At 44.3% G+C, this 21,831-nt stretch overlaps 1 protein-coding gene across 6 annotated transcripts in view; it reads left to right on the top strand.

The window, feature by feature from the left end:
* The first annotated feature begins 750 nt into the window (after positions 1-750).
* Positions 751-21,831, top strand: part of npnta (nephronectin a) — a 42,956-nt gene continuing 21,875 nt past the window's right edge. For 3 of the 6 annotated variants that reach the window (XM_035636624.2, XM_035636620.2, XM_035636619.2), the window contains exons 1-4: positions 751-882; positions 7,827-7,927; positions 13,672-13,722; positions 17,758-17,850. In XM_035636624.2, the coding sequence (XP_035492517.1) occupies positions 809-882; positions 7,827-7,927; positions 13,672-13,722; positions 17,758-17,850 (319 nt within the window). In that variant the 5' untranslated portion in view covers positions 751-808. The remainder of the gene's footprint in view (positions 883-7,826; positions 7,928-13,671; positions 13,723-17,757; positions 17,851-21,831) is intronic. The other 3 variants (XM_035636625.2, XM_035636622.2, XM_035636621.2) reach the window with 1 other exon arrangement.

The raw sequence follows: 21,831 nt of genomic DNA, 5'->3' as shown, positions 1-21,831 counted from the left end.
GGAGAGGGAGAGGAGGAGAGACAGAGAGGGAGGGAGATGAGGAGAGAGGGAGAGAGAGAGGTAGAGGAGGAGAGAGGGAGAGAGAGAGGTAGAGGAGGAGAGAGAGAGAGGGGGAGAGAGAGATGAGGGGAGAGAGGAGGAGAGAGAGAGAGGGAGGGAGAGAGAGAGAGATAGGAGGAGAGAGAGAGAGGAGGAGAGAGAGAGAAGGAGAGAGAGAGAGAGCTGTGCGCGCTCAGTGAGACAGTTACACACCCACATGCACAGACATAAACACACACAGAGAGACACACTCACACACACAGAGAGAGACACACTCACACACAGAGAGACACACACACAGAGAGACACACTCACACACACAGAGAGAGAGACACACACACACAGAGACAGACACACACACACACACACACAGAGAGACACACTCACACACACAGAGAGACACACACACACACACACACACACACACAGAGAGAGAGACACACACACACACACACACAGAGACACACACACACACACACACACACAGAGAGAGACACGCACACTCACACACACCACTCCGGGGTCACTCCACATCCAGGCGGCGGGCTGGTTTGTCTCCTGAGCGCCGCACACGCGCAGTCTGCGGGACGCCGGCGGACCTCTTCCAACCCCGTGCGCCTTCGAGGAGCGGTGCGTGAGAGCAAACTCTGCGGTCGTCCCCTCGCCTCGGGCTGAGCTCCTCCGCGATCCTTCCTCCGCCACCGACCGGCGCGTTTTTTGGATTACGGAGAGAAGGCGAGCGGCGCGGGCGCGTCCGACACTCGGGATCATGGAATTATGGACAAAGTTGGTGTTGTTGTGCGGCTGCTGCTGCTTTGGAGCGAGCGCGGACTTCGATGGCAGGTAAATGACGCACGAGGGTTCACTGGGTGCCTTTTGTGTAGTGACACAGAGTTTTGGTGAGGAGTCGGGCCACGATTTGATCCTCGCACTCTTCGTGCTGGTGGATGTGTGTGATGTTCACGAGTGATGCTTCTTCAACACTCTGAGCGGAGTGGTTGTGAACTTTAAGATCTCCAAACTGTGTCGCGCAGTTTGGATCCGACTCAGAACTCATTACTCCTTGGAAACCATGTGCGCTCTGGGCACTGATTTACGCACCGGTTCATCTTCGTTCTGGTCGATTGCTCTCAACTTGAAGTTCAATGGAAACCGCCGTAGTCCCAGTCCAAGGTGTCCCGCGCCTCTGCGCGCACAGTGTGAGCCGTGTTTGTCTGAAGTTTATGTGCAGGCGGATAATAAAGTGATGTGACAGCACGTTGCCCGGTGGTTCGTGTTCGAACACGAATCCGATGAAGTATGTGTAGACAGAGGTGGGGGAGACGTGCCAGACCCCGAAGAATGCACGGGTCCGAGATTTCCATCTGCCTATAGGCTGCGGCAGTTGAACACGATGATTGATGGGTGCCCTTTTTTTATTATGTTTTTAAAAAAAATTTTTTTTCAACCATTCATAATAAATCCAAGTTTTAATGGAGGTCTGTCCCAAGCAAGAATTTAAGAAGCATATGTTTTTTTTTAATTTATTGTCTAGTTGTATATCAGTCATGTTCATTGCAGATTGCTCCCATAGGACTATTTGTTAAGGACCTATAGTCAAAATGGATTTACTCCACCTCTTATTGTGTGATGTACTGAGATGGATTAGAGCTCAGAGGGAAATTGGGACTGAAGTCCATCCAGACTGTGAGAGAGTTCCTCAGAGTCCCGCTGCCAAATCTCCTCCAACAGAGAATGCAACCAAGTGTGTGTACACTTTACTTGTCCTCGTGTATCTCTGCGAGAGTCCCACAGCCGAGTCCTCTCTCATGGTCAGCGATCTTCAAGTGAATGAAACAAACTTTGAAGATTGCCGAGGTAACTCCTATTGAACTAGTACATTGAAATGGTGTGCATGTATTTCAAAAATGGCCCCCTCGGACGTTATTTCTTTCGACATTTTCCCATGCACCTCAGCCCCTTAAATTCAATTTCATGCTGAATCAAAGGTTTCAGCGAGAAAGTAAATGTATCTCTGCGAGAGAGCGAGAATAAGGAGAGGTTATAGACAATAGCACGCCACGGAACATGAGAGTCGAGCATTTGCCAGCACACACAGTATGTAAGTGTTATTCAGGCCATTTTTCACCGTGGCTAATGTCCGTGTGACAGGCCGTGGCCTGATGAGATGTGTTGGGCTAAAAGTTTTATTTCACTCATTGCCTTTGTGTAATGATCATTTACTTTAACCTAGCCGCAGCATATTGTACATTATTACCATCCACGCTTGATGGAGTGGCTTGTCACCGTGGCCATAATTTGCCAATTTTTATGGGTATAAACTTGCTCGGCCCTGAGGCGCCGCTTCAATATTAATTCATTGAGAAAATATCCCCCGAGCCCAAGCAAAAAAAAAGCCATTTATTACCTAGTCTCCGTCACTTATTGCCTTTTAGAGAGCGTTCCTAACAGGCTTATCCATCTCGCCCTGAAGGGTCCTTCACGGGCATCATTGGCAAGATGATTTTGTTCTCCCGTGGCTTGAGACAATTTGCTTCCCCCGCAAATCAGTGGCTAAAAGCATTGCGCTGCCGGTGCTGTTGCCAATTTTTCATTCCCAGCCGAGGACTGACGGACGGCCGATTTCCTGTCAAGTAGCACGGAAGACTTCTCCAAAACAAAAGGCAAAACACATACAGCAGAGGATACGCTTCCCCGGTGATGTCACTAGGTTGCTAAGCCCAACGCAGCCAAGCAGCACATACCAGACCTCCTCGGTAATAATCCAAAGTCGTGGACCGGGGCCAGGTAATTTTGGCTTTGAGAATGAGCGCGGAAACACTGTTGTCTGTAACAGACAGCTTGAATTTGGAAAAATAATTTAAAACAAAGAGTGTATCAACATCTTTATCACAAGTCACAGACAAGATTCACAGGTTTTCTGAAAGCCTCCACTGACTGACGGTTCAGCGTTGACTCGTTAGGACGTAGAGCACCTCACTCAACAAGAGGCGTTGACTTTAATAAGTGGCGTGCGTTTCAAACCAACACAACTGCCCTGCCTGTGATTTAGTTTGACGCTGAAGGAGCAAATCGACACATAGACACTCAGAGCGTTGTTTTGCAGACGGCCAAGTCTTCAGTCATGTTAAATGAAGTATGTATGTGTAACTAATGTCTACAGGCATAGACACGTTGTGTCCTTTATACAAAGAAAGAGAATTGCTGGTTCCTGGTCTGAGCCTGCTGCACAATGCACCCTGTGACCAGACACTTCATCTCCTCCGTTATACCTAATAACTATTCAATATCAACTGTGGTCAATGATTCGTCACAGTTGATTCCGTGGTCATTCGCAAGGCTGTGGGCCGTGTTTTTGGGATCCCACATTGATGGAATCACTGCCCATCATCATTGACATTGCCCGGCTAGTGGGAGCTGCAACTAACAATTATTTTCAGTATTGATTATCCGATTTCTAACTAATTTCTCCAGGCCCGCATCAATATCTGCTGTTGTGCTTGTTTTTTCTCCGACCAACAGCCCAGGAACTAAAGACATTGAATTCACCGTGTGACACTCTGTGTCGCAGAGCGAACCCTCAAATCTGAACCAGCTCACCACATTGATTTATCATAGCAGACGTAATTCAACTGAGCGACTCATTTGCTGCTCTAATGTTCGTGCTTACGGACGTCTCGTCCCTTAAAGAAGATCCTCCTGTGAGCACTTGTGGCGTAGCAGGGAACGAGCTCTCAGCTCTTTGTTTTAAGGTACATCGGCTCTTTTTTCCTACGTAGCTCTGGACAAAAGCACTTTGTCGTATTAAAATGTGACGCAGAATATATTGTAGTGCATCATAGTTCAATATGATGCACACCTGTGTGGCATGATTTCAACTGACAGCCCGCGGCACAGAATTGAGTCACCACACAAATCCCTGCTTCAGAAAGACATTAGTTCAGTGTTGCACTGCATTACATCATACAGGTGTCATTAGCTTTCTGGCCACTCAGTGAAAACCTTTTCACTGTATGTCTTGTTTCTTTAAAAAGGTCAGATGATTTTTAAACTCAAAGTCTTTACCACTGATATTTTGTCAAAATCCCGCGCTAGGCTGTGTGTTTATGCGCGTGTGCGCGCGGAGATCCGGCGGCGCGTGCAGCCGAGGTGCGTCATGAGCACAGCGGCCACCTTATGACTCCACAAGCTCAGGCTCTGCAGGTCTGAGCATGTCTCTCACCCAGGGAGCGACACGCCGAGCAATCAAAAGCTGTGGGGGTTTTTGGAGAAGACCACAAGGCTTTGCATGCCCCGGTATGGGTTCTTGGATGGTTGATAGATTGATAGTTTCAATTGTCATCGCTCTGACTGAGGGCTGCACCTTCATGCTTCTGATTGGCATGCTACACCCCACACTGCTCCCCCGTGAGCGACGGACTCACTGCTCTTCGCCGTCGGACGGGGAAGATGGGCCGGCTCTGTATCTGTGTTTAAACAATGGAAGAAGGATGGTTTCCCAAACCATCCATCTCTCAGGTTCTGCTGGAAGATCCTTGGCTGTGCACCTCAGGGAAACAGATATAGGTGTTATATGAACTTCCATTTGACATGTCAGCTTCCCGCTCAGTAGAATATCGCGGGGGACAAAAAGCCCCTCCTCTTTGTGCGGCGTCAGCGTTACGTTCTGTTGTGATCTGTTGTAACTGACGAGCCCTTAATGTTCTGAGCGCTGAAAAATAAGTACTTGACACTGTTGCGGTATTGATGAGAAGAGAAACTGATCTTAGAAATGACATGAAACCCTCAGATTCCAGTTCAGAGCACGTTGCGGTGCGCCGCTGCCAAAATTCAGCATGGAGGAGACAGAAATTAGCACCGAGAACATGAAACATGATTCCATATTCACTCTGTGTGGGTGTGTAGGAGAAAGCATCAAGGGGAAATGTTTGATTCAATAATCCCGGACCTGTTGCCTCTCATTAGGTCCTTGAATCCTCCCAGGACGCGTCCTGCCCGCCAAACAATGGGAGCCAAAAGGAGTTCCAACTCTTATTAACTCAAATGATGTGCTGACAGTCACATGTCACGTCCTTCTGATCCTTAAACATGAAACAAAGTGTGTTATAATCATCAGGGCAAAACACAATATCAACTCTTGCACATTATTATTCACTGCTGCATTTCAATGACCTCAATATCTTTTGGATATCCATGCACAAATAAATTTAGCTGTGACTGATAATTAATTTCTGTCGGAAATGGGGATACGATTCCTAGAACAGAGTTGTTGTTGTGTTACACCAACGGTTTAAAACAAACAATAATCAATTCACTGTCTGAGAGAAAATGTGTAATTAATCACATCTGAACCACAGGAACTAGCGAATCTTTGGTTCTTTAATGATTAATCAACTGTATAAAAAGAGATGCACAGTACATACATTGTGTCAGTCAGCTGTTTGATGAATCGACATATGGGTGGACTAAACAATGCTAATGATATTAAAATGAGGACATTTCCACCACATAACTCCCAAGTGCCCCAGTCGAACGAGACGGCCGCTTTGGCAAGTCACATGAAGTTGAAGCCAATTAGCTGCGTTCACTGGCTCCAAACAACATCTGGCAAACACGACTGTTAGATGTGATTTTCAAAAGCATCTGGTGGCATCAGAGAGACTTCAAGCGGCTGAGAAAAGAAGAGGTGGCAGAACAACAAGCGTGTTAGTTTTACAATTTGCTTCTCCCTTTTTTTTTTTTAATTGTTGCACACAGAAATGAAAATCAACTTCTCGATGGAAGAAATCCCAGAACGGGATGTGTGCTGAACACCACTTAATCTCTGTCTGAGAAGTTACTATTTCTAGATTATAAATACTGTATATCTGTGGCAGACTCTGGTATTAATGACTGTGCTCTCATTTGATAAGAGATTATATTCAAGGCCATTTCACTGAGTATGTAAAGAAGACCAAACTTACCCTTGTGGCTATTCTTTTACAGGTAGATGGAGCGCCGCCTGAAGAAAATATCTATCTAACCCCTCACCATCTTTAGAAAGCTGATAAACGTGACGGTGGATTCTGCACCTGCAGTGCGAAGCCGTCTACCAAGCGTGTGCGGTGATAATTGCACAAAGTAATTTAACTGCAAAGGAATGTGAGGCCATTTATTTGAGTAGGAGCAGGTGCACCCATGAGCGGCGTCAACTCTTCCCCACATGAGGCCTCTGTATATTCTGAGATGACAATTACCTCATGATGAACGAACTCAAGAGATTTAAATGGAGGTTGTCAGATGCTCTTGAAGGCGTCACCTTCAAAATGAAGTGAATTCTGTGCCGTGCGGAGACGTTATCGTTTTGGGTAATGTCCCAATGTACAGTATGGAGGGACAGCAAGTTACCATGTTTGTTCATGTGTGTGTGTGTGTGTGTGTGTTACTCGCAGGGATGGTAGTGTCTAAACGTGGCTCCTTTCCTTTCCTTTCTCCTGTGTGCTCGGAGTGTGTCCCTGCCTCGCTGCCTTCCTGCTTGCCAGGCAGCAGACAAACATTTTCCCCGGATCTGCCACTCTCACTTAGCATCCATCGGGGGGGGTGGGGGGGTTCCCAATGAGGTGATTGGCAGCGGGGGCAAGCATTAGCATTTCCTCATCTTGACATCGAGACACTAACAAGGCAGGGATAGCGGCATAGGATGTGCCTCGAATACCGAGCAACACTCCTCACTCTCGCATTCAGGCACAGAGGAAGGCTTTTCTTGTGTTGCAAAAGGACGTATGTCAAGAGGACTTCTTTGTTTGGGAACTGGATTACACTGTTTGCAGCACCTCTGTGCCGCTCAAAATCGGCCATCTCTGCTCAGGGCATCTAGTTTAAATTCATGTCCTCAAGACCTTTTATAATGATGGAGAGAAAGTGTAGTCTCAGCGCTTAAGGAGATAGATAGTTTTCTTTAAGGTACCGTAGAAAAACTCTCCCCCACGGCCTGTCTCGCTAGATTTGAGGTAAAATCTCGGAGCCACGCTCTGAAAGTATGCAGTAGGCTCAGATTTTCATCAGTATCCTTAAATGGACTCATTCCTTCACCCTATTCTCTCTATAAATATGTGGTAGGCCTCGGTGCAGATAAAAAGGTAATCCACATGCACTGTCTGCCAAGAAGCTATTTCTCGCTCTGAGCAGAATAGAACATGGTTTAACAAAAACATCCAGCTGCAATTTCTCTGAGAGGAATTTCAGTTTTCGGGAAATGACCACCTAGCTGTTTTCTATGTAGCAGGGATGAAAGTTATTATCTTCCACCGCCTTCCAATTGTGTGATGCTAGATGGAGATAGGAAACTTACTGGCAGTGAATTACTTCTAATTTCTTTTGCAAGTCTGTAATGAGATGGTGAAACTGAAATTGGAACACTTTTCTGACATTTCAGAGAAACATATTCTCGTGCTGTTTTGCATCTATTTCTAGAACGGAGCGATTTGAGCTTTTTCCTCGTATACTTAAGAACAGTACATGTGACAGAGTTCTGGCTTTACAATCTATTCAACGTACAACATGCGCTATCCATCCTATCAATTCAGAGAAATAAACTACAAACGGGTTAAAGGAATTTACCTTTATTTCATCAAAAAGAAAACATTTCGTGGTTACACTTTATGCCACAGCCCTCTCTCTGCGGCGGGGAAATCAAATACATTTTGGGAGAACTTTTGAAGCCTCTCTCCGGTCAACATTGAAAAGACCCCTGCCTTTCATCGAGACGTTTTAATTGGCTGCAAACTAATTATGTCCTCCCCGCACAGGTGGCCACGGCAGATGGCCTCGTCCAACGGCCTGTGTCGATACGGGCCCAGGGTGGACTGCTGCTGGGGATGGACCCGCCGCTCCTGGGGCCACTGCCAGCGTGAGTGCCACCATGCCTGCTGCTGCTGCCGGGGGGCGAACAGGGCTAACAAGGTCGCGAGGTTTCACGCCGGGGGTCCGAGATGCCGTTAGACAGATGAGATGCTTGAAAACGATAAAGGCTCGGGGGAAACACACACACACGAGTACATGCACGTTTTTTCACAACGGAAACGCATACAGCTAATGGGGCATTGCATCTGGGACGGTATTTGACAAGAAATTGATGGCGGTGGCTGGTTGAATTGAGGACGGGCGGACATAAATATTCACAATGTGTGCGGCCATAATGAGGGAGAGACCGAAGCTGCAGGCGGACACATTCAAGGGTAAATATGAGATTGATTATGGATAAAACCGCTGAGCAACACCAAGTGGGCTAACACTGCCACAACAAGAAAAATAGGAACGGCGGCGTGCAGACAATCTTACGGCCCCGTCAGGTGTACATACCTCCACTCGTGTATTCAGCAGCGCTACTTTGAGGAGTCACAGGACGTGTCCTGATGTTATTATCACAGCGCCGCACGTGTGTAACACATTAACTGTAAGAAGCATTGACACGTCACATTTTCGACATATTTACATTGCGTAAGCTCTCCTGTAACGCGACCCGGGGAGGTGTGAATATATTAACATGGCGTTCTTGCCTGTTGCCTCTCAAATGCCTCGTCCCCTGCATGGCTGGGTGTCATGGTATAGCTGCTGCTGCTGCTTTGCGGTGGAGGTTTAATGAGGAAGCGGTGTAAAGCACAAATAGAACCTTTTCCACTGCAGGAACTTTGCAAACCCGCAATTTGAAAGTATGGCTGAACATTTCGGGGACAGTTTGACTCCATGTAAAGAATGAGATGATAAAAAATCAATACCACTTCCATATCTCTCTGAGAAATGTGAAGCTACGGCCAGCGGCAAATTGGCTGAAAAAGACGAGGCAAAGGAGGGGAAACAGTGTGACTCTGTCCTCAAGTATAAATTTGAAGCTCACACTATTCCACAAATTAAACAAACACGATATTGATCAGCAGACATGTTGATTGGCAAATGCAACAAAACCTTACGAGTTCGGGTTGTTGGAAGCTCGTGGTCACAGGTAGTTAAGCCCCTGTAGTGGAAGAGGAATAAAAAGGCTCATAACTGTGCATGTTTGATCGGGCTACGTATTGTTGCTTGTTATAAATAATGTTTATTAATCCACTCATTTTGTGTTTTTCATTGCTAAAATGATCAATTTTGATTCATGTCTTTTATCTGTTGAAAGCTCATCATGCCGTGCCATAACTGACCTTTTGTTTAACTCATTGTATTTTTATTCATTTATTTTTGCAAAAAATATGTCACACACTGCTTATTGGGTCCAAAGGTCTGCGCCGCTGCATCTGAGAGATGCTGAATGTGCTCGCTTCAGCCGCTATTTTTTTAAAACTCCAATTCCATTCAAAGGCGGCAGAATGGCGTCTTTTCACCTGACGTTGGCGTGCACCGCACAATTTCTAATGTGATTCTGGAGAAACAGTATTACTTGAGCTCATGGCCCCGGTGCTTTGTATTTCCTTTAGCTCGGCCAGATTACCCCAAGGTTTGTGCAAGGCAAATCTGCTTTTCATCCACCTCTCGCTCGGCGTCTGTTAGACACAAAATATGATAATTTTATTCTCACATACACACTCGGAACAGAAAAAAACAACAAGTTATGCTAATGGTGTATGGGGCAGGCCTTCTGAGGAGGGGTTGATTTCATGGTTGGTAATTAGAGGTGGGGAGTTGCAATAGTTGGCCAGAGAACCACCTTTTCACAAGGCTCTGACACTCCAACTACAGTCTGTGGCTGTGCTGCACTGATTTAGGCAATAGCATCTCTGTTTTCCTCCGACAGCTCTATTGCATCATTTGATACTGTTTGTTTGAACATGGGGCCAGATTCAGCAGTAATTCTGGCAGGAGTGAGCCATCTCGATGCCCAATACCTCCCAGTGCATCAGTCCTGGGCTATCTGCCTTGACGGCGCCCCGTGCTCAGAACATTCAAAGTGGAATAGATGTGTGCTTTGGACGAGGACGAAATTAAAGAATAACACAGAGGCGTATGGGGCAAGACGAGATTCATAAGGTTATATTTCACCCACCTACATGTAAACATTGATGGAAGTCGCCGCAGCACTGAGCACAGGCAGGGGCCTAGTTACACTTCCACAAGTCAATCATTGTTTTGGTTTTCAACATCAGGAGTGATAACACACCAGAGTCAGCGTTTATCTCATGATAAATACATTCAAAAAAAAGTGATGTCTGCAATTACTCGACCACCCAAGAAGCAGTGTGTGAACATGTTTTCTTTGTTGTTCTGGAGTCCCACATGTTCCCTGTTGAACCAGAAATATCAGCTCATTTTTGGATTGAACCACAAAATCAACCTGCTACTCCCCTGTTAACCCAACAAAACAAAAAGATGCTCCGAGAGTTGCGTCACCTGGAGAGTTGCTGCCCTAATGCCTCTAAACGCTCCCGACTGTGAGCGCGGCTCAAACCTGCTCACGTGAGACTACAATCAGTATTCCATCTAGTCAGTGAGGTGCCGATTTAAACCTTGGAGGAAAGAGGCCGATTGTAATCATCGCGCGCGTGTGTGTGTGTGTGTGTGTGTGTGTGTGTGTGTGTGTGTGTGTGTGTGTGTGTGTGTGTGTGTGTGTGTGTGTGTGTGTGTGTGTGTGTGTGTGTGTGTGTGTGTGTGTGTGTGTGTGTGTGTGTGTGTGTGTGTGTGTGTGTGTGTGTGTGTGTGTGTGAGTGTGTGTGTGAGTGAGAGAGAGAGAGAGAAGGAGAGAGAGGATGCAGTCATCACAGATTTCAGGTCATGGTACATTTTCGTGGTGATAGAGGAGATTAGATTGGAGCTATAGGATTGCGGCTCTCTCAGCCACGGAGCTCAGCGATAAGTTTGTGCTACTTCTCTCAAAGAATGAGAAAAAGGATCAACCTTGAGTTTTGGTTGTTTTTTTTTTTTAAAGCTCCCAAAATGGAAAAGTGCGAGGGGGAGAGGAAAGAAAGCACTTAAGGCAGGAGAGAGTCGAAATCCTGAGGTGTAAGGGAAATGGTTGGGAGGGGTTAGAGAGAACTGCTGCCAGCGGAGGGGGAAGAGCGAGACAAGTGAGGAAATCTGGCAGATGGAGAAAAGGGAGAGCAGAGCTTTCGATTTATAGTAGACTCGAGACAGGTCATCAGGCAGGCGCAGACACACTTGAAGCTACTTATTCTAACCAGCTGCCATCAAGAACATTTTACTGCCACTGTGAGCATTTGAGCATTTGTTCAGCATTTGCATGTCTAAGGGTATTTCCAGTGTTATAGAGTTTAGAGCGATCCTTTACCTTTCATTCCTTCGGCTCGTGATGATGATGATGATGATGATGATGATTTACTGTGTAATCAACAAGTTGCTACCACTAAGTCTTAGTATCCTGATCGTTTATTACATTTGATGTCAGTCAGGTCAAACAGGTTGTAAACAGTCCTGCTGTAATTTGAAGCAATTCTTTTCCCCCATATTACTTGTCTGGATAAGCAAAAGTGTTTGAGGTTTTTCTACAAATACCAAGATGACAGGTAGTCATAAGAGGACATGTTTAGGAACTGACTGGAGAATCGTAATTATACAGCTCATATTGGATAATTCTCCGGCTCACTTCAGGCCTATGCCAACATGCAGTGTCAGTGCAGGCAGTCGTTTGTCCTGTAGCAAGGTGGAGAATAAAGCCTCTATTGAATCTTACACGGACATGGACGTGTAGTCATTCTTGTTATACTTCCTTCCAGTCTGCTTGGAGGAACGCATGTACAGTTGATGCCCTTGTAGGAGAGTTGGTGCACTGATGGGCACAGGGTATATGGACTCGTGCGCAGAGCCTTGCTTACAGCCCCTCATGATGAAATGTATATGTTACTCTGACCCGAGTGGACTTTGGCAGAGAATATCCTCGGGTTGTGAAGGTGGGGGTGGTGGATTTTGATGCAGTGCCTCCATCTTCCAGGCAGGAAACAGAAATCTGTGTCCAGTCACAGGCCTGCAAATGGTGTTTCTATTTTTTAATTAAACCACAATCTTTCCCAAACCGTTACCACCATTTGATTTGGTTTAACCAAATGAATGTATCGGTGATCTTCCCTCCTAAAGTCAGTTCAGCAGCAGGGAGATATCCTGACATTTTGCCCTCACCACGAGTCACCCCCTGGATCTTACACCTCCCGCAGCCCAACTTGAAATGTCTTTCACTGATAAACGTCCACGTCGTTCAAACCCCACAATATGGATCGAGACGGTCGGTTTCCATTCAGCCGTTTTCATGTGCATTTTCAATTTGGGCTTTTTTTACGCTCGGCTGAGGTGAAAAATTTGGTGTATCAATTGAAGCGGCGTGTCGCAAAGTGCCAAATGGCAAAAAGACCGAGCAGATGCAAGATGACGTACATGATGCATGTGACACTTAAATGTCCACTGAAGTTTCCACTCCGCAAAAGAATATTGGTAGACAAAAACAGCAGGTCTAGGAAGAATTGTCCCACCAGCTTTTTATCTCAATAAACCAACTCCTGATATTTGCATAATATTAGTAAATGGAAACGTGCATTGATTTGCATGCAATATAACGTGCAACTGACTTGCGGTTTAAATATAAAGATTTGTGATTCCACATAGAAAAAAACTTTATCTCGAATCTCCTCGAGCGACTTGGAAAGACATGCATTGACTTTATCTCCATTGAAAAGGAACTGGGTTGAATGTCACCCCCATATTAAATAGTTCACACACTATAATTTCCCTCGGAGGGTCCCGGTGAATGTACGAGTCCATGGAGACCTGGATTTAGTGCGATTGTGTGGAGTCTTTGTTTCTACAAACGGAGTGGACAGGATTAAGGCCGGACTCCTGAATTGGTAATGTGAGCTAACAAGTGAGCGATGAGAAGCAGAAAAGTGATACCTCGGTTTAGGTAATTCACTTTATCGTGATTGTCTGTGCGATTTCCTCGTCTACCCCTACTTTCTTTCCACTGGGCTGTAAAGGGCCCGACTGAAAGTGTTCCTTTTCATCTGTTTGAGGTTATAAGGTGAAAACTCAATGGAAGGGTTTCCTTGTAAAAGGAAAAAAAAAAAATTTGAGGAAATGTATGCAGAGATAAAAGGCACATGTTCGGAATTATTTGACACAATTTTGGCCTTGAAGGCTCTGAAAACTGATTTAAAACGCAGATCCCTAGAGAAACGGGGCAGTTTGGTCACAGTCGGGCAGCTGCAGCATTTATTTTCATATAGAAGAAACCAGGACCATGATTTCACTCAATGGTAATGGTGGTATTTCCACCTTCCCGTGCAGTGTTGTGATTTTCACCGTTTAACAGTGTTTCAGAGGAAACTACTTTAGAGAGAAAAAGAGAAGCCCCCATGGAGACAGTGGTTCGAGTCAGACGTCATCTTAATTATTAAAACTCAATTGTAAATACATTGAAAAATGCACATTTGCTCCCGGGGCAACTGGGAATGTGTGTGACTCCAGAACTCCAGACTGTGTGAGTGTTTGTTTGTGTTTTTTTCTTGTTTTTGTTTTTTTCCAGGAATGTTTGCTTGTCAAAGTGACCAGTCTCTGCCCTCTAACATCATGTTTCATTCTTTTTTTTTCATTTTTTTTTTTTTTTTTTTTAAAAGACTTAACAGCTCCTGCAACCTTTGTTTTGTTTGGCTATTTGTTTTGCAGCTCTCTTCGCCTTAACTCACAGAGTAGTCGGGATAAGGTGCCAGCCCCAAGGTTAGCTTCACATGCTTCTTGAAATAATCTTGCCAGACATGTATTGCTCGGGGGGCACATCCTCCGAATCCATGGGCCCACTCACTTATTTATAGAGCCGAGCCCAGCAACCCCAACACCTCACACCCCTTGGCAGCAACCACCTCCTCCCCTCTGGCCACAGATCCATGCAAACAGCTTTACGCTCTGCAGACCTGGTTTGCACCTGAAGACACGTCCGACGTGAATTATGCTGAAGTTCTTTAGCGGCTCGTTAAGATTCAACTTCCCCTCTCGACCCCTTGGAATGCAAATGCTGGAATCCATAATGTTTTTTTAATTAACGCATCAATGTGTAATAAATCCATCTGTATTTAGTGTGGTTGGAGAGGCCCCACATACATAAGTGCACGGAAACCTTGATCGGGGTCGGTTAGGTTGAGAATGACAATGCTGTCATACTTAACCAGATGACATATTCTCCCTGACACCAACATGTGGATCAGTGGCATTGTCACTTTTGAAACTCCGTGCAAAAAGATCAAACTAATCCAAACACTACGAGGTCTGTTTGCTATCTCCATGCTGATCATTTAATCAGCTGACCAATACTAATTATCAAATATTCGTCATTTGTCCTAGTTCCCGTGTTGTATCCTCTGGTTCCTGTGTCTCAAATGTTAGAAATGTGCTTTTCTCTGTTTTTTGTTGTTGTTTTTTTTGTGATCGTCAACTGAATATGTTTTGGGGGGTTAAAACAAGAAATTTAAACATATTACTTTGGTCTCCGGAACTTGAAAAGGTATTGAATTGAATTGAATTGAATTGAATTGAATTGAATTGAATTGAATTGAATTGAATTGAATTGAATTGAATTGAATTGAATTGAATTGAAAATGTGTTTATTCTGAACATGTAAAGAAAAAAAAATATAAAAAAACAACGAAAGAAAATAATGAAACAAGTGGACAGATATAGAAGAGTGATATTCACAAACAATAACAGCATAAAGCAAAAATAAACTGTCCAACACTTGCTGCTTTACAAAGGGGTGAGAAGAAGAAAAACTTATTCAATCTCACCCCTTCTCCCCAAGTAATTCATCTATAATTAATAATTAATCAGCTTCCTTATTGATTGAAATCTATACTTTAGTTAATATAATTTGTATCTTTATCTCTAAATTCATTATTAATATAGTTATCCTTATCAAAATATTTTTTTTAAAATTCAATAAAAATAAATTCATTACCAATTTCATATATCTTAATCCTATTGTCTAGTTTTCTTATATTGTCATATACAAACATAAATATATACACATGTACACATACAAACATATAAGCACATATATATACACATATATCAACTCGCATATTCCCAAAATCAAATACCTACAAATATACATTATTATTTACATAAAAGAGAAAGATAGACAAAGAAATAATAAATAATAGGTAAGCAAATAAATAAATAAATCATAACCCCTGTAAGTACCTGGTGTTTGTCAAACACCCCCTTCATCCCTGTAACCCGTGAAAATCATTTCTTTATATTTCATTTTAAACTGGTACATTACAGAAAATCAACCCATAGAGAAATAATCATTAGAAGATTGATGCAACTGGTATTTAACTATGTGAGGATTTTCCCATCTAACTTTGAAGCAATGCATTAAACTAGAATAAGAATCCATACGCAGTATCAGTATAATAACGTTTCCTTTGCATTTCTAATCAGACGTTCACAAATTAACAATAAATCCAAAGAGTCTGCATCAGTACCAGGCGCCTGGTGCCCAGAAGAACGGCCGATGTAAATCAGAGTGAAAGTGTGTCATCACTCTGCATGTTTTGAAGCTGATCACGGAGCAAAGGGTCGTATGTTGCTATGTTTGGCCGTCCAGCTGGTGCGGACATTTTTAGAGCCTCCGTGTCCTCTGGTGTGGTTAATGAACGCTGGCCGTTTCCTTGATGTCTCTGCCAGGCCAGAGGCTCCAAAACTCCCCCAGAGGCGCAGCCTGTTGATGGCCGCCTCAGATCCTGCTAATCAACCCCCCCCCCCCCCCCCCCCCCCCCCGCCCCCATGTAGGAGGGAAACAAAAGGCTCTCCCTCCTTGCCTTCAACAAATTGGGCCATTTTTAATGTGAACTCAGCGTGTTAACACCGTGGCTCATATCACAGGCTTCCCCACGTGGAGCAACGGAGCTTTCTTCCTATTTGATTACATAGCCTAATAAAGTGGAATGAGTCTGGGGATGCTATCTACTCCAGTTCGGGATTCATCTCATTCCTTTGCCTGTGAATTCGGGTTTGATCAGTGTTACAGGCTGAAACCCGAGGAGCTTGAGTTGTTCCCTCCCGCACAGCCCCGGCTGCCCCTGCGAGCCGAACGTGTATAAATGGAAACGTCTGAGGTTGTAACTTCAGTCTTAATATTTCATATACAGAGGCTTAAATTCAGCTCCTTCTTCTTCAGCTCTATCAGGTGTCCTTGTTATGTGTCAACGTGTTGAATCAGCGTTCACATTATTTCTAGCATTCATAAAAATGGTTAAAAAACAGAAAGCACTCAGAGAGTGATAATTCCAGCGAGGCTGCGCGACTCAGTGGACCTGAAACGGAGTTGCAAATACGCAGAAATATAAAGTGCAGTATATTGGTACCATCCACACCACAAAGTAAGACTGTGCTCAGGTGTCATTCTACCAGTTTAACCCGCAAACGTTAACGTAGATCTTCCCAGACTCTTGTCTTTCAGTGTTTAAACCACTCTCGCACTGTTTTAGCCTCCTCAAAAAATCATAGACGTATTGATCATGGATTCACTTTTTTAAACTGGACTTCCTCTGTCATCATTTGTCTTCACACATACCCCAAAAACAACATCCACGCCAACACATGGCCTTGCCACCAAATTGAACTGCAGTTCACAACGAACATGAGGCAGGCAGCGAAAAAAGCAAAACCTCCACGTTGGAGGTCATTTATCAAGATGGTTGTTTGACTGTATCATATACGGCATCGCTGAAACAACAATATGATGAACCCTACAGCTGTATCCCCGCAAAAAAAACAACTTACTTCCCCACCACACCTTTCAGTACACGACAAACTCGCTGCTGTGACAAGCACTCTCCACCAGCTCTCTCCGGGTCTTTCTCTTCCAAACACACACACACACACACACACACAGACACACACACACACAGACACACACACACACTGCCTCTTCTTCCACCAAAGTGATAATTAAGTCCTCTGATTGCGCTGTATTATGACAGAATTAATGAAGCTTTTAATGAAAATTAGTAACACTTGGCTGAGGCCCCATGTATCAGACATGCTTACTGCAGCAAGCTGCAGTAAGCATGTCTGATAAGCAGGGCAGGCCTCCAGCTCACCGAGACAGAACACGTAGAAGTCAGTGAAGCCGCGCCGCTCCCACGTCTCTGCCCGCGCTCGAAATATCGCCCTCCGCGCACAATAGGACTCAGATTCTCACAGAGGCACTAATTATAATCTTACTATTTTGGCGCTCTAATTGTTTCATCATCAGTCTGAGGGGGGAAATATTATTCGACTAGGTAATTCTTGCTGGCTGCATGCCAGTGTTACTATCAGTGCTGCATTTTAAAAACGAGAATTCAATCACTTATTGGTGTTTAAAGGTCAAACTTCTCATTTATATCATATAGTCTTAAAATGATTTAATATCTGTAGGCACAACACAATTTTCCCAATACTCATCTATGGGCACTTTGAAAATAATAAAATATATATATATATAATCTCACTAGCTGAAAATGGCTCCCAGCGTTATTATCATTACGCTGTCACACACACGGAGAAACAAACACATTTCCTATATGAATGAGGCATCATGCCGTCTTAATGCTGTAATGTGGAGCAAGCTGATCATTTACGGCCAAGGGGTTGTGGAAGTCAGGAAAGAGTTCTGTAGGATTAAGTGCTTTGTCATCCTGATCTGGTACGAGACGTCTGCCTGGGCGCTGCACTGATCTGCCTCTTCTTCTTTGAATCCTCCCTGAACAGCCGTGTGCCAGCCGGGCTGCAAGCACGGAGACTGCGTGGGACCCAATAAGTGCAAGTGCCACCCTGGCTTCACCGGCAAGACCTGCAATCAAGGTGAGCGTTTCACTGAAATCTTGTGGCCACAATGGAAACACTTTGCTCCGCAGTTGCATGTGGCTTTTTCTTGTCATTCTGCGCTGAAACTGGAGCGAAAGACAGAGAGAGAGAGTCAGAATATATGGTCCTCCCGAAGCACATCGTGACTCAGAATCCTTGAGCAGCACTCACAGGCCTGCTGACGTGCACTTTTTATCTTATTATATATGAAAAACTAAGTGAAGGAGAACCCCCCCCCCACCATGAGCAGTGGCATAGTAATCATTGTTTATTGTGGTCAGATCTTTCCCGCACAACGCCGGGGTATTGCCACAGTTGCCGCTTACTCATCGAGGGGAAGCCGGTTTGCCCCCAGCCAAGAGTAGTGGGGCGCTTTAATCACGAGGGGCGGAGAGAGAAAAAGGCTGATTCAGCTCAAATGGAAATGAGTGGTGGGGCCGTGTTGAATGATGCAGGGAGTGCATCCTCCCCCTGTGAAGATAACATCTCAATTACTGACCTGAGATAACCGAGTGCCACCGCCCGAGTGCAAGCGATGCTGTTGAAAGGGCGGGTGTGTTTGTGTACGCTCGATCTTTGTGCACTATCGCCATTGACAGATTGGACATGTTGAAAAACGTTAACGCTTCCCAGGTAGAGGCAAGTTGACGTGCATCCAAGCAGTTTGAGGATACTTGTGGAATTCACGCCCTGAGACAGGAATAGGATAGTGTGTAATTAAAAACAAGGGGGAGGAGGGGTGGTGGTGGGGGGGGGTTGTCTGTGTGTGTGTGTGTGTGTGTGTGTGTGTGTCTCACCTTCCAATGAGTGGGGGGGGCGGGGGTGTTGAAAATCCTTTCCGGAATGTTCCAAATGACTCATCCTGCATTTTCGAGGCTATAGGTGGCTCCCGTCTGCCTGGCCAGACGGCTCTACTTTGTCTTAATCCGCAACAAAGGGAAGAGGAAAAAGGATCTGCGTCCCACGTCGGACGACAACAGAGGCTGCTGCGCGACCATTCAGACAGACTTATCTGACAAATGTGATACAGGGACCTTTCACCATGAAACATCGGACGCCCAATTGTCCCTCAGCCTTGAATGGCAGACTTGCCCTCTCAGCCAATTCAGGGTGGCGATAACCTTGGGTTCTGCTTTTTGAACTGCCGCATGCTATGAAAACCAATTTAATTATGCAGGAGCCATGGATTAGAATTGCTCATTTAAATGCAGCCCCTGTTAAACATTGATTTGAGGTTTACTATTGATGTGCCAGGTGGCCAATGTTTTGAAGTGTTCCAATATCGCAGCCCTCTGGAGCCCCACATTTATCTTGACGAGTCAAATGGAGCAGCGGACTTAGTGGCCCAGAGCTTCTTCTCTGACCTTGTCCATGCTGCTGAAGGTCAAGCAGTAACCCCAATACTCAGAAAAACATCCCACGATAAAGTAAAGTAAATCACTTTAGGATAATTCTATTTTTTTCTATTTTTCAATTTCCCATTATTATTACATTATTCTGAACATATTTCAATGTGTGTTCATTAAACTAAAATTAACATTGTGAGCAATACTGGCAGACATTGATTAATAGTTAAATCTCTCCAGAACATTCATATTTGCGGTTTGAAGAAAAAAGATATGATGGAAACTTTTTGAATATGTATTTGAAGTCATGGTTGTTTCTTCTTATGATAATGAAAAACCAAGATGAATGCGGGTGTCTTCACCCTTTCTGTCCACACTTTGACCAATTATTCATTAACTCCCATATTTACAACTTACATTCTTAGTTTGAATAAATAAGTATCTTTTGAATTACTTATTGATGCATACATTTGTTTTGTGCATGATGCTTGATAAATAATAGGTGGAATCCATCATTAAGATATTCTAAGGCAGAATTATTGTGTATAACCTGTAGCTGCATAGAGATTATTTGTATCCACACACACTAATGGACACACACATTCCTTTGCTGTGAGTGGATGGTGAGGACAGAGACATGACCCCTGGGGGCAGTGGGATTGACAACACGGGTGTTAAACACCTTGGGAACACAAGTTGTATGGAGCGAAAACAAACCACAGAGGAAACAAGTGCGTTAACACAAAACAAGCACAGCAGATACTGTATTGATTCCATCTCTCTCAGAACCAAAGCCATGTTTCCTTCTGCCGAGGGAAAGATTCATACATTCTGTCACTGACTGTATATCCAGTGCCAGCTCTGTTCACCTGCCAAATCATTTAAATAACCTTCGTGCTACTTTCACTCTCATTGCTTGAAGAATGGGATTTGATTTTAATGAATTAAATCGTCATTATTTACATCGTTAAAATGAACAGAACTCAGGATAATAACCACTGGTTTAAGAATCCCTTTTAGTTTTTTGGGGGGAATTAAAAAAAAAAAGCGTGCTTCACCTTTTGTTACTGATGAGAATTGTGTCACGCAGCACGCCCAGGATAGATGAGTACGCTCTCGCCTCACAAATAAACTCATTACAGGGATAATCTGTTTAACAATTTGGCAGCACACTTCCCCCGCTGATCCAATCATTTTAATACAATGATTATTCCGTGCAGGTGGATTTAATTAGGTGTAGTTGACCTGCTGTTAAGAGACGATTAAAGTATTTTGCTGGAGGAATAATGTCTCAGACATCAGATTCAATGGAGCTGTACGGCTTTTCCAGATGCTGCTTTCTCCCCCCCCCATTGTTTGTCAGCCATCTTTATAGTTAATACCACTTCAAGTGTGATAGTCGAGCACTGTGGTCGACGTACGAGGACACAGTTTGTTCCTATATCGGTTTTTGGAGTATTAGGTCATATCTGGAATCTTTACTGCTTGATCTTATCTTAGTAAAGCCACATCACTGCCTGTTACTTCCACTGACCCTTCTCAAAAAAAAAAATTGGTATTAACAGACTCTCTCTCTGTTTTTGTTCTTGGCTGTCAAACAGTCGGTCAGCTGCACGTGTTTAAAGTAATGCATGCATGTCATCCTACTGTGTATTTTCCCTCAACTCATCTTCTAATTATTCCAAATTGTGTTTGTTTTATCTATGTTCTTCTTTTATAGCAAGGCCATTAAAGCGGTATGAAGTAATATTTGGCATTGCGGCCTCTACAGCATGTGCAAGAAGTAAGAGCAGAGATCAAATGGACAGAGAACCAAACATTCCAATGAGTGGTGATTGTGATTTTAAAAAATGACATAAATGAAGCCACACTTTCCATGTGAAGATGAGTTAACGATCAAGTTGCTATTTCAGGAAAATGTACCGACTCCGGTGCATGTCTGAAAGCATCTTATGGCAGTTGTGCCGCTTGACTCTCTCCGTATCGGGGGGTCCGCTTGCAAGACTATTCTCTGTTACTGAGCCAATGGAAATGCATGAGGATGACTATATACCGGGAAGGTGTTGCATGGATGCAGACCAGATTGTGAGCATCCGAGACATAGGTACGAGCGTGCCCCATTACATTAACAGGTCAACACGAACACACTTAAATCTATCTTCCCGTTATGTTTCGCTCGGGCTCTTGTAGAATTCCACCAACAAACAGCTGCAGAACACCGTGTGTTACAACAGCGTTGTCGTTCAAGCCACATGATGCACTTTCTCGTGTAGTTCACAAACACTTTCGAGTCGCGCGGGAAATGTAAATCTCAGACCTCATCAGATTATGGGGGGGGGGTTGTTCTACAGCACTTTTTTTTTATTTGAGCTAATTTGTTCCTCCTCTCCTCTCCACATTGACCAACTGTGACTCAGTTGGTTATTAGAGTTATATATAACCATATTCATTTGACGCTTTGACATTGTTGTATGCCTACGACTGAGATAAAGGCAAACTGTTTGGTAGGCAGTGTCCTTCAGTGGCAATCCTTTGCCACTGAAACCTCTTACACCGATACCCGCCAACTGTGACAACTTGTCAACAGCGAGTGCCTCAATGCTGGGCCGAGTCAGGAAGAATGAAGTAGGCT

Source organism: Scophthalmus maximus, chromosome 8, assembly GCF_022379125.1.
Source record: "Scophthalmus maximus strain ysfricsl-2021 chromosome 8, ASM2237912v1, whole genome shotgun sequence".
NCBI lineage: Eukaryota > Metazoa > Chordata > Actinopteri > Pleuronectiformes > Scophthalmidae > Scophthalmus > Scophthalmus maximus.
This window is presented reverse-complemented; position numbering and strand designations above follow the sequence as displayed.